The sequence below is a fragment of the Podarcis melisellensis genome (assembly GCF_964234715.1).
Source record: "Podarcis melisellensis genome assembly, chromosome: 3".
NCBI lineage: Eukaryota > Metazoa > Chordata > Lepidosauria > Squamata > Lacertidae > Podarcis > Podarcis melisellensis.
The window spans coordinates 109,695,551-109,708,142 of NC_138530.1; the positions used below are offsets into that span (position 1 = coordinate 109,695,551).

A 12,592-nucleotide genomic window follows, 5' to 3' on the forward strand; every position below is an offset into this window, starting at 1 on the left:
CTTATTATATATTATTTCCTAGAAGTTTTTTACTTTCTTACATTCCCAGCATTGTGTGTTAAGGTTTCACTTCTAACAACCCTAGCTGGTCAGTTCCCTCACCTTTGGATTCCATTTGTTGTTGTTTAGTCGTGTCCGACTCTTCGTGACCCCATGGACCAGAGCACACCAGGCACTCCTGTCTTCCACTGCCTCCCGCAGTTTGGTCAAACTCATACTGGTAGCTTCGAGAACACTGTCCAACCATCTCGTCCTCTGTCGCCCCCTTCTCCTTGTGCCCTCCATCTTTCCCAACATCAGGGTGTTTTCCAGGGAGTCTTCTCTTCTCATGAGGTGGCCAAAGTCTTGGAGCCTCAGCTTCAGGATCTGTCCTTCCAGTGAGCACACAGGGCTGATTTCCTTCAGAATGGAGAGGTTTGATCTTCTTGCAGTCCATGGGACTCTCAAGAGTCTCCTCCAGCATTGGATTCCATTAAGATTGCCTTGTTATGTATTGCACCAGGCAGCCCTGTAGTAAACCACAGTCGCCAAGTCCTCTTGGGCATCAAATACCATTCATAGTTCCCCACCCACGCCCTGGGTGATAAAGAAAACAAAAGCTACAGGAAATCAAAGCCACCTGTAGCCTTTTAAGGCCTCTTGCCCATGTGATTAGGGGATACCAGTTCTGTCCATGTGTGCAACGTTTCTGGGGATTGGGATCAGTAACTGTCAATCGAAACCTCTATTCCCCTCGTTGTTTTCGCAGCTGGCTACTCGCATTTTGGAGGCGCACCAAAATATCGCCCACATGTCTCTGGTGGAAGCCAAGCTGAGGTTTGTCCAGGCGTGGCAGTCGCTCCCTGAGTTTGGCTTATCGTACTACATTGTGAGGTAAGTTCAATGTGACCATTTAATGGCAGGTGGCTCTCTGAGCTCTTCTTTTTCCTTTGTTTTGACTGAGCGCCAAGTGAGTTGTCAATTAGATCAAGCAGAGGTGATTTTGAACAGAAGCTGTGACAATTGCAACATGATTTCTGGTGACCTGACAATGTTCTTCAAGATGCATCGATTTTTCTCCCAGGTGGCATTGGATTAAATACAGCAGGTTGGGTGAACTGGATCATGAGCTGTGGGCCACTTTGACAGTCATCTGACGTCACGTGACCCAACTGCAAAGAGCGCAGTCCTAATATTATCCTGCTGTTTACATACATAAATGAATACAGTGGTACCTGTATTCGTTCCAGAGGTCCGTTCTTAACCTGAAACTGTACTTAACCTGAAGCACCACTTTAGCTAATGGGGCCTGCAGCTGCCGCCACGCCACCGCGGCGATTTCTGTTCTCATCCTGAAGCAAAGTTCTTAACCCAAGGTACTATTTCTGGGTTAGCAAAGCCTGTTACCTGAAGCGTATGTAACCCGAGGTATCACTGTATGTTTTTCTAGGGTTGTTGGCCCATGTTGCTAGAGCTCTTGACTGGAATGCCTTTGAGTCTCAGCTGTAGGGTTGTGGAGAAGATGTGAACTTTACACTTTTGTATTTTTAAATGAAGCCGGTAATCCTTTGTGCACATAGATGGGAGGAAAACCGCATGCAGCATTTACCATTTAGTTGATCAGGCGTCAGTAAATTGGTGCTCATATCCCAGTGTTCTGACCAACAGTGGAATGACTGATAAGTCCATGTTAAAGAAAAGAAAATACAGTCAAGTTACATTGCATGGGGATTATGTTCCTTTTTTGCACCCGCCCCTTGGCTGGCACAGAGCCTAGGACTTGATGATCAGAAGGTCAGTGGTTCGAATCCCTGCAATGGGGTGAGCTCCCGTTGCTCGGTCCCTGCTCTTGCCAACCTAGCAGTTCGAAAGCACGTCAGAGTGCAAGTAGATAAATAGGTACCGCTCTGGCAGGAAGGTAAACGGTGTTTCCGTGCGCTGCTCTGGTTCGCCAGAAGTGGCTTAGTCATGCTGGCCACATGACCCGGAAGCTGTACGCTGGCTCTCTTAGCCAGTAAAGGGAGATGAGCACCACAACCCCAGAGTTGGCCACAACTGGACCTAATGGTCAGGGGTCCCTTTACCTTTACCCTTGGCTGGCATGTGAGTGAAGTCGCAGGGGGAGGCCAGAGGAGGAGGAGAGAGAGAGGAGGGGGCAGCCAGAGAGAAAGGGAAAGGCAGAAGAAAAAGGCTGGAACGGGGTGCAGCCAAGCAACTGTTGAATTTATGCAAGTAAAAAAACTGAGCCACTGGGAAATTGTTAAGAAGAAGAGGAGGAGTTTGGATTTGATATCCTGCTTTATCACTACCCGAAGGAGTCTCAAAGCGGCTAACATTCTCCTTTCCCTTCCTCCCCCACAACAAACACTCTGTGAGGTAAGTGAGGCTGAGGCTTCAGAGAAGTGTGACTAGCCCGAGGTCACCCAGCAGCTGCATGTGGAGGAGCGGGGAAGCGAACCCGTTTCACCAGATTACAAGACTACTGCTCTTAACCACTACACCACACTGGCTCTCCCACTTGTTTAGGTGTCTCCCACATGCAATTAAAAGGTTGCTGTTTCACACTGACCTGGCTGTCACATATTTTCTCCCGCTCCATCCTCGGTGTCCCTTAGCTGACTCCCATCATAGAATTCCTGACTTTGGGTCTGGAATTATGATGCGCTAATCTTTATTGTCATCGTCCCATACAGAACAACAAAATTGAAAAAATCTACATCAGACATTAAAAAACCAACAAGCCTGCTATCCCAACTATCCCAGCCTGGTTAGCCCCTAAAAACTCTCATACCCCATAAATGAATACAATATACTCCCATAGAGACTACTTTACACTGCGTTTAAAACCAAAATCACATTTGGATAGAAACTGTTTCTCAGGCGGCTAGTCCTAGTCTTTATAACCCTGTACCTTCTTCCAGAAGCTGAAAGAGATCATTTCTGGGGTGCGCACTATCCTGCGCTATCTCTGCAGCTTTGTTATGGCACCTGGAAGCATAGATTTGATCCAAGGTGGGAAGAGTGCACCTAATTATTCTCTCTGCAGACTTTACAACCTTGGACAGCATTGTTTTCCCCCCTGACCGTGCAGCTCCCAAACCACACACAGAGACCATGAGTCAATACACTCTCAACAGTACAATGGTAAAATGCCATCAACAGGTCCTTTGAGAGATTCTGGCGTTCAGTCCCTGGGCCAATGCTCCAAAATGAGTTAGCAGGTTAACTGAGGGTGAGTCCTGTTTGGTCAGAGAGCAGCACCAACATTTTTCAAATTCAGAGCGCATGAGATCAAGTAACCTGGCCAGAGGCCCAGTTCTCTTTCTGTTGTCATGTGCTCTTAACCAGAAAAAAAATGCCAGCGCCATAATGAGCAGATATTACTCAACCACGAACACCCACGAGGCTAAATCTGCTTCCTTTACCACCGTGTCTTTTTGGAAACTGTTGCTGGTGTGTGAGGGAGCTTCAGGTCTTTAAATACTGTGTTCTCCCTCTTTTGGGTCCTGTGTACACATCTTTTCTGGCTTTAACGTTTAACTGTTACATACAAGTGCCGATTTCAACCACAACAGACTTTCTTCCCTGCAAAAAAGGCTACAGTCATTACAAGGTCACTACATTTTGTCCTGCTACTACTAAATAAGGGTTTGGGCCAAAATATTTTTTATTCACAATATGATTTTTTTAAAAAAAAACAAACACCTGGAAAAGCCTTCGGAAAGTTTAATGCTTAGCGATAACTATTTTCATAACATCATTTACCATTGCGTTTCTGTGCTTGGCCAGTAGAGGGAAGCGCAATCCCATCATAAACATTGATATTCTCATTTCATCCCTCTTTACATTAGTTACTGATTTGTAGGCTGGAGGGGAGACAATAATAATAATTATAATAATAATACCACTCTATATAGGTCCTCTCTCCCAGTGCAAATCCTTATACACACTCTTCACAGAACCTCCACAAAGGACTGTGATTTTTCTCCCTCTGTTGCAAACTGCTTTTCAAGAGACTTGCTGAATTAATTGACTGGGTTTTTCCCCTCCTTAGATTTAAAGGAAGCAAGAAGGATGACCTCTTGGGCATTTCTTACAACAGGCTGATAAGGATAGATACAGCCACCGGGGACCCAATTACGACATGGAGATTCTCAAATATGAAACAGTGGAACGTGAACTGGGAGATACGGCAGGTAAAGACAAAGGTTTCCTGGAGAAAACTTGCCTCTCACACTGCGATTTAACCTTTTGCACAAATAAACCTGGCAAACAGCCCTTTTGTGATGTATTTGAAATTGCAAAACAATGTACCTGCTGTACATAGAAACCCTTATATGCAAGCAAGGAGGAGGACCCCGTGGCCCTACAGTGGCTATTGGACTACAACTCCCTTATTGCTGGCCATGTCACCTTATTATGCATCACATCCCCATTCACAGTATTATACTTTATTATATTGGGTGGTTTTTCATCATATTGGGCTGTTTTATTCACTATGTTTTTTATTTAGGGACTTCACGATCTCCACCATGATATAAAATATCACTGTGGAGTTTCTTTCTTTAACAGTCATTTGAAGGAAAACTGGGAGTGTGGGAGACATAAATGCGATGAATGTGAGGGGATAGAGCATGGCGTAAACTCAGCTGGGAGTCACAAAAGATAATCTCTGAAATATGTTCATAGTTTCAGGGCAAAGAAGCAAAAACACTTTGCAGAATGCAGAATTCACTTGACAGAATTTGCTGCTGCAAGAAGCTTTGATAGACACAAGCTGTCAAGGGGACCGAGGCAAATTCATGAGAAAAAAGTCTATCACAGTCTTTTAGCAGTTGCAGCTAAACAGAACCTCCAAGTGCAGGGGCAGTCTAGCCTCCTAATGCCAGTGACTTGTGGGAAAGGTTGGGCCTTTGTGCCTTCGGGCCCTGCGTATAGGCTGTGTGGCGGCATTGGATAAAAGATGCACAGTTAAATGGATCATTCGTTTGAGCCAAACAGGCTCTCCTGATGCTCTAATGTTTCAGGAACCAGTGTGCTGGAACTAGGCCTGGGTGATGTGTCAGTACACTATCCAGGACCGGGTTAAGGGCGGTATATTGCAGGCTTCCTCTCTGGCTATCTCCTTCCTCCCTCTATTCTTGGCGGTTTAATTGTCCTTTTTTTATATATACCTCTTTGCATTTCCCCTTCAGGTTGCAATTGAGTTTGACCAGAACGTGTCTATTGCTTTCGCTTGCCTGAGCGCAGACTGCAAGGTGGTCCACGAATACATTGGAGGTTACATCTTCCTGTCCACCCGTTCCAAAGACCAGAACGAAACGCTGGACGAGGACCTGTTCCACAAGTTAACTGGAGGGTGGGAATGAGGAGAAGCAAGGAGCCGATCGACAACTCCAAAATGCGAGTGCCTCCTCTAGATTCATCTTGGTTTTGAACCTGAGAAGTTTAAACGGGTAACCTTTTGGAAAAAAAAACATAAGCTTACCTCAAGGGTTTATCTATGTTGGATGTAAATTCTTGGCGCAGGGGTGGCTAACCTGTGAATGCTGTTCAACCCCCATTTTTCCTGACCGCTGGATGTGCTGGCAGGGCCGATGGGACTTGTAGTCCATATAATCGGGAGGCCCTCACGCTCCCCATCCCTGACTTGGAGCCTACTGTGCAACAACAAACCTAGAGTCTACTGTATTGCAACCACGTACCTGCGGCAGAGACGTGGAGCCTGCAGTCTTCCAGGTGATACTGCAATCCAAGCCGCATCAGCCAGCATGGACCGGGAGGATGGGAGTTGTAGTCCAATAGTTCTCTATCCCTGATCCCTGTAGAGCACACGGTTTTGGCTTATCCGTAATCTTTATTGGCGTGTGACGCTGGGGAGCCTGTGAAATCCAGTTAAGGCTCCAATGCAGCAAATACTTTAGAGCAGTGTTTCCCAACCTTGTGCCTCCAGATGTTTTTGGCCTACAACTCCCATCATCCCTAGCTAGCAAGACCAGTGGTCAGGGATGATGGGAATTGTAGTTCAAAAACAGCTGGAGGCACAAGGTTGGGAAACACTGCTTTAGAGCAGTGTTCCCCAACCTTGGGCCTCCAGCTGTTTTTGGACCACAACTCCCATCATCCCTCGCTAGCAAGACCAGTGGTCAAGGATGATGGGAATTGTAGTCCAAATCCAGCTTCCAGACCAGTGGTCAAGGATGATGGGAATTGTAGTCCAAATCCAGCTTCCAGACCAGTGGTCAAGGATGATGGGAATTGTAGTCCAAATCCAGCTTCCAGACCAGTGGTCAAGGATGATGGGAATTGTAGTCCAAATCCAGCTTCCTTCTGTGCCTCCTATTCCTCACCTCCGCTCACTCCTGAACCCCTTAGGGCATGGCCCATCCGTCTCAAGACACATTGGAGTGCTCCATTAAGGGAGGAGTCAATCCTCTGGAGAATCACGGCGTCTGCTGTGGCTGCAGAGACAAGTAACTTGTAACCACTGCCTTCTGCGTTGTTTTTGCTGTATCGGCAGCACCAAAGTGATCTCTCTGGGGCGCAGGCCTGGGGAGTGTGTATGGAGGACCTGGACTGCCCAAATAACAAGACTCGCTCCAGTGGCCTTGCTGATGTGGTCCAAAACAAACCAGAATGATATGTTTGGCACCAGTTTGGCTGCAGGAGTTGCCAGAAGGAGGCATACAAGATGACATTCAACCGTCTCCAGATGTGCGCTTAGCCTTTCCTTTTCCTAAAGATGTCCCACAATGCATCAGGTATGGATTTTTCCTTGGGGTTCACTCCCGAAGACTACGAGCTGTCAGGCGCACACAAGCATGGCATACTGTGAAAAGCATTTATTTGAATTGATTAATTCCGATGACTTACTGCTTAAATAAGTCCAGAAAACAAGTGCCACCAAAAGATTTAATGTTATTTTTAGGGTGTTGTTGCACCTGGGCATTTTGTTGTTGTTGTTGTTGTTCTTGCTCTTCTCATGGAAAGGATTTTATCAACGTCCTCCCAGTTTTTGTCGCAATTGCTCATATTTTCATAAGCCATTAGTACCTGCTTTTTGTACAGTGCTTTTTGCATTTTGTAAAGCTTTGCAACTAGTGCCTTGCTGTAGGGAAACTACAGTTTTAATTTTGTGCCATCTTCTGAAGTAATTTAACTTCCATCTTGTTTTTAACGTTTAGTCATTTTCATATTTTATATCAAAACTGCTGGCGTGTAGTAATGAACCTACTGAAACCATAATTTTTTAAGCTGTGTAATAGAGATTTTAAAATAAATGCATTATTGCAAAACAATGCTATCCTAGTGATGGTTCTGGGACTTCCATGAAAGCCTCTTCTTCTGTACTTATTTTATTCTGCCTTCTTTTTTTTTAAAAAAAAAAAAAACCTACTTTGAGATGGATTCTCGCTCTAGTGCTTTCTTCTGTTCATAGTTATTTGGATCCAATTCAGTGCCAAGGGTGCAAGGTAAAAGGTAAAAGACCCCTAAGTCCAGTCAAAGGCGACTATGGGGTTGCGGTGCTCATCTTGCTTTCAGGCCGAGGGAGGCAGTGTTTGTCCACAGACAGCTTTCTGGGCCATGTGGCCAGCAGGACTAACCCGCTTCTGGTGCAACATAACACAGTGATGGAAACCAGAGTGCATGGAAATGCCGTTTACCTTCCCGCTATTTATCTACTTGTACTGCTGTGCTTTCGAACTGCTAGGTTGGCAGGAGCTGGGACAAGAGCAACGAGAGCTCACTCCATCGCGGGGATTCGAACCGCCGACCTTCTGATCATCAAACCCAAGAGGCTCAGTGGTTTAGACCACAGTGCCAGCCGCATCCTGCCAAGAGTGCTACACTTCAGGCTTTAACATACAGTCTGCTTTCCATTCTATTGTGCTTTTCATTGTGGTGGTGGTTTCCTTCAGTTCAAATTGGGGGGGCGACTGAAGCAGCATCTCATGTAGCGTTTCCTGCTACATGAACTATATTCTATGGAATTAAAGCCAAACTAATTAAAGCATAACAGATCTTTTGGTCCTCTGTAGAATTCGCCTCAGGGACGCGGGTAGTGCTGTGGGTTAAACCACAGAGCCTAGGACTTGCCAATCGTCAGGTCGGCGGTTCGAATCCCCGCGGCGGGGTGCGCTCCCGTTGCTCGGTCCCAGCGCCTGCCAACCTAGCAGTTCGAAAGCACCCTCGGGTGCAAGTAGATAAATAGGGACCGCTTACTAGCGGGAAGGTAAACAACGTTTCTGTGTGCTGCGCTGGCTCGCCAGATGCAGCTTGTCATGCTGGCCACGTGACCCGGAAGTTTCTTCGGACAGCGCTGGCCCCCGGCCTCTTAAGCGAGATGGGCACGCAACCCCAGAGTCGGACACGACTGGCCCGTACGGGCAGGGGTACCTTTACCTTTACCTTAGAAATTGCCTCAATTTTTGGTGTCAGAATGTGCGGCAGAGAAGAAAACAGCATGTTCTTTCTCTTTGAGGTATATTTTATTTTCCTTCTTTACAGTCAGTTGTATGCAGGGATCTGATTCAGTCTGGATTGAATATGTCATGCTATTTTTATGGAGTGCAAAAAAAAAAAATTCCTCAGCCTTTGCTGAATATTTCAGTTCTTATCATTCTCTGTTTGCTAAAGGAGGAGCTCATCTCTGGAGCCTGGTACCATCTCCTCTTGGGACTGCTCTGGTCTGTTTATCTTCCTGTGTCAGTAAGGAATTCAGCTTTCACTCTTCACATTCCAACCTGGATGATTTGCAGCCAGCGTTGATTCATCCCTTTAGAGATGAAGAGGAGGAGGAGGACATACGCTGGTTGCAGCTTTCAAGGTGCTGTTATAATATACAGAGTGCAACATGCTTCTATTCTGTTTCTGAAGCGAACACACATCTGTGTAGTCTACTTGCTGTATGTTTAGGACAGTGGTGTCCAAACGTTTTTCAAAGGGGGCCAGATTTGATGAAGTGAAGGGCTGTGAGGGCCGACCAAAGACCTTTGTCTTAGGGTTGAAGTTGTTGAGCTTTTTTTACGGTTGACGTTGTTGAGGTTTTTTTTAAGATTTTACCCCAGGAAATAAATTTGGAAACTGCCACAGGGGCTGGATTAAGCCTACCAGTGGGCTGGATTAGGCCCCTGAAACAGACTTTGGACATGCCTGGTTTAGGAGATCTGGGTTTAAATCCCTTTGAGCGAGTCAATTTTGCCCATTTTCATCCAGTAGTAAATGAGATAATGATTCCAGTGCTAAAATGGATGAGGGAATGCTCATCCATCATATGCTCAGTGCTTCACAGACAGAGAACCTGGAACTGTTTTGCACTTCCCAACAGTGGTAATTAGGGCAATATGACTTCCGCAACTTGTTAAGGGGTTTCAAGAGTAGCTGTGTAGTGGGATCAAAAAATCAGACACTTCTTAAAGGCACTTTAGATGACGAAACCACCAGTTTATAGTGCAGCAGTTTTACAATGACTTAAAAATAAATGATAATGGTTTGTATCTAATGTAGCGCTTTGTGAATGTTTGGTTAGTGTGAGGATTTCTGCTTGCCCTGTGAAATATTCTCCCACTCTTTTCCCACTGTGCGCCTCCTAAATCTGTTCCCCCTAACCTATCTCTGGAGCAGATGTGGGAAGGGACCAGGACACAGGCGCCTGCAGAATTCCCCCCTTTAATGTGAACATGAAGAGGAGCTCATTTGCGTCGGAAGATGCTGGTATAGTTCTAAGCCCAATCACCAGTGAATATTTGTTGTACCTTTATTGGAAATCAAAATAGATCCCTTTATTTAACTTTCAATCTAACTTTGTTATAAGATTTGTTCTCTAAATTCTGGATCAAAATTTGAAATGTCACCGGTATCAGGGTCACCCCAAACGCAGGTGATTTATTGCTTGCTTCCACCTTCCATCTTTCTTCTTTAATATCTTGGCAGTGTGATAGGAATTTTGAGGTCTTAGATATATGGTAATGTTCATATGCATACCAACCAAGCACGTACATAGATCAGCACAGAAAGACCGACCTGGGTCAAAGTGGGAAACCTCATTGTCTCTTTCCTCACAGATCCTGTCTTAAGGGCACATTTAAGATATGACATGGGTGTGAGCCTGTGATATGGCCCAGGAACTAAGTATTTATCATTACAAAAGACTGGCCAGGCTACCCAGGCAATCCAATCAAGTAACCTGCCAGACAGGAGATAAACAATGACAGGAGAAAAACAACATTCAAATTTCTGTTTTAAGACCGCCTTTTCTGTGATGTAGTGGTCTTAGGTTACACCCCTTCTGTGATGTAGGTATGATGTTTCTGGGAGTGGTCTTGATCTAAGTAAAGGTAAAGGGACCCCTGACCATTAGGTCCAGTCGTGACCGACTCTGGGGATCTACAGGGTGGCAATTTCAAAAGTCTTTATAAGGCCTTGCACACCATTTTTCGGGGTTCTGCTTCCTCTCCTGCGGGTGAGGGGAGCACCCTGTTGCAACAGTTCAAATAAAGATCAAGCTTACTAGCTGCTTTGCTTCTCAATATTCTCTGGTTGGCCTCTGTTATCTTCTCCTACCAATAGGGAACCTAACGTAAGGACTCTATATGGGCTCTTGGATACCCCATAAGGGGAAAGGGCAATTTTTGTTTACAACAGCAGTTTGTGTCATTTCCTGATGAATGAAATGATAAGCTTGAGATGGGCAGGCACACTCTCACGTGCTTTTTCTTTCATGCTGTTTTTTAACCTGTGCTTTTAACCTGTGAAATCAGGAATGTGTTTCACTTACAGAAGTGGTGCTGTTAAGATCATGAGATACGAGGCAGATGTCACTAGTTCAAATCCCAGTTTAGCCATTAACGCTTTAGATAGCCCTAGGTAAACTCTGAGCTCTCAGCTTCCTTCTCCGTATGCATTAGTGGGGTAATAAAACCAGTCAACCTCATCAAAGCGACATCTAAGGAACTAACAGTATTTGTGCTCGCAGACACTGGAAAACTGCAAGAGCTTTATACCACAAACTACTTGCAAATAGCCATGGCAGAAAAAAAAAATGACTTACCCGTGTAGATTAGCTAAAGACAAAACTAAAATAACTAATTTTCATGGAGTGTGGTGTGGTTTTATCTCGTATACAAATAGCTTACGGTAAGTGGGAAATAGCTTACGGTAAGTAGAAATTGCAATATTACGAAGAAATAGAACAAAATCTCCAAGTTGCCGGTGCATATTGGATACGTAGATATCTACAGAGGAAAAATATGTTAAAGGCATCATCACCTTCTGTTAGTATCTATATGGTGTAACTTTTTGATTTTTGTTGTTTGTTTTATTTTTGACCAAATTTGTCCGTCATCTGAGGTACGCCTCTTTTTGCCCTATTTCTTCCTGGGCTTTGTTTTTCCAGAATTGTTGCTGCGGGAGAAATTACCTTTCAGTATTCACCAGAGTTGAACAGCATTGGGCAATACCTGATGACGCTCCTTCGCTTGAAAGGGGTTTTCTAAAAGTACATGTTGATCTGTTTGTAACAAAGGAGGCAGAACCCAAAAGGGCTCCAGACCAGACAGTCCCGTTAAGAAATCTGTCTTACGTTTCTGTGAAGTCTGGTAGATCTCAAGGCTGCCTTGATGCTGAGTGACATGTGCAAAGATAAGCCCAGCATGCGTTCTCGAGGCCCTTTGAAAAGCATAGCTTTAATTGCTATAGTAGTTGTAGGGTGTGCATGGTTTTCCTTGGACAATGATGCCTGCTGCTTTTCACTCACTTGCCTTAAACTGAGTTGTTGTTGTCATTTAGTCGTGTCTGACTCTTTGTGACCCCATGGACCAGAGCACGCCAGGCACTCCTGTCTTCCACTGCCTCCCAGTTTGGTCAAACTCATGCTGGTAGCTTCGAGAACACTGTCCAACCATCTTGTCCTCTGTCATCCCCTTCTCCTTGTGCCCTCCATCTTTCCCAACATTAGGGTCTTTTCCAGGAAGTCTTCTCTTCTCATGAGGTGGCCAAAATATTGGAGCGTCAGCTTCACAATCTGTCCTTCCAGTGAGCACTCAGGGCTGATTTCCTTCAGAATGGATAGGTAGCAAAGTGAGTAGCAAGCTGCTAATTTGCACAACAATAATTAAGCCTTGACACCTGCTTGTTATTTCTTCATTTAAAGAAAAGTGACTCTGGGAGGGTGGCTAATTGTGATTTTGTAGTCTCTCTTTCACTCTGTCATAGCTATATGAAACCGCTGGGAGATACCTCCCAGGGATTTGGAGTGTGATACCATTATTATTATTATTATTATTATTATTATTATTATTATTATTATTATTATTAAAGGATTTTCCTAGAACAGCAAGGGTACATACAACATCTTTGTTCTGAGTTCATAGAGTCCTTTCTATAGGCTGCTATAGACATTGTGAGGTTGGGGGGGCATTGAACTGGGGAGAGGGGTGGGGAAGAAAGGGGGTAATGGTTTTCCATTCTTTTGCTTAGTGTATGCATAGGCTTTTTGTGTCAGCATCACAGGGATAGGTTCTTTATTTGTCTGTCTGTCTGTTTTGGCAGACCGAGAGCCCAGAGCATAGTTGGTTGCAATGAGTTTTGTTTGTATGTGAGAGAGGGTGGAAGG

At 44.9% G+C, this 12,592-nt stretch overlaps 1 protein-coding gene and 1 long non-coding RNA gene across 2 annotated transcripts in view; one reads left to right on the forward strand and one right to left on the reverse strand.

The window, feature by feature from the left end:
* Positions 1-5,899, forward strand: part of FERMT1 (FERM domain containing kindlin 1) — a 40,792-nt gene extending 34,893 nt beyond the window's left edge. The window contains exons 13-15 of the mRNA XM_081906240.1: positions 749-873; positions 4,034-4,175; positions 5,175-5,899. Of these exons, the coding sequence (XP_081762366.1) occupies positions 749-873; positions 4,034-4,175; positions 5,175-5,348 (441 nt within the window). The 3' untranslated portion in view covers positions 5,349-5,899. The remainder of the gene's footprint in view (positions 1-748; positions 874-4,033; positions 4,176-5,174) is intronic.
* LOC309367426 lies at positions 2,634-5,240 on the reverse strand. The gene is made up of 2 exons (XR_014167162.1): positions 5,154-5,240; positions 2,634-3,564 (listed from the first exon to the last, which is right to left on the reverse strand). It is a non-coding gene; the product is annotated as an uncharacterized lncRNA (long non-coding RNA).
* Positions 5,900-12,592: the final 6,693 nt, after the last annotated feature.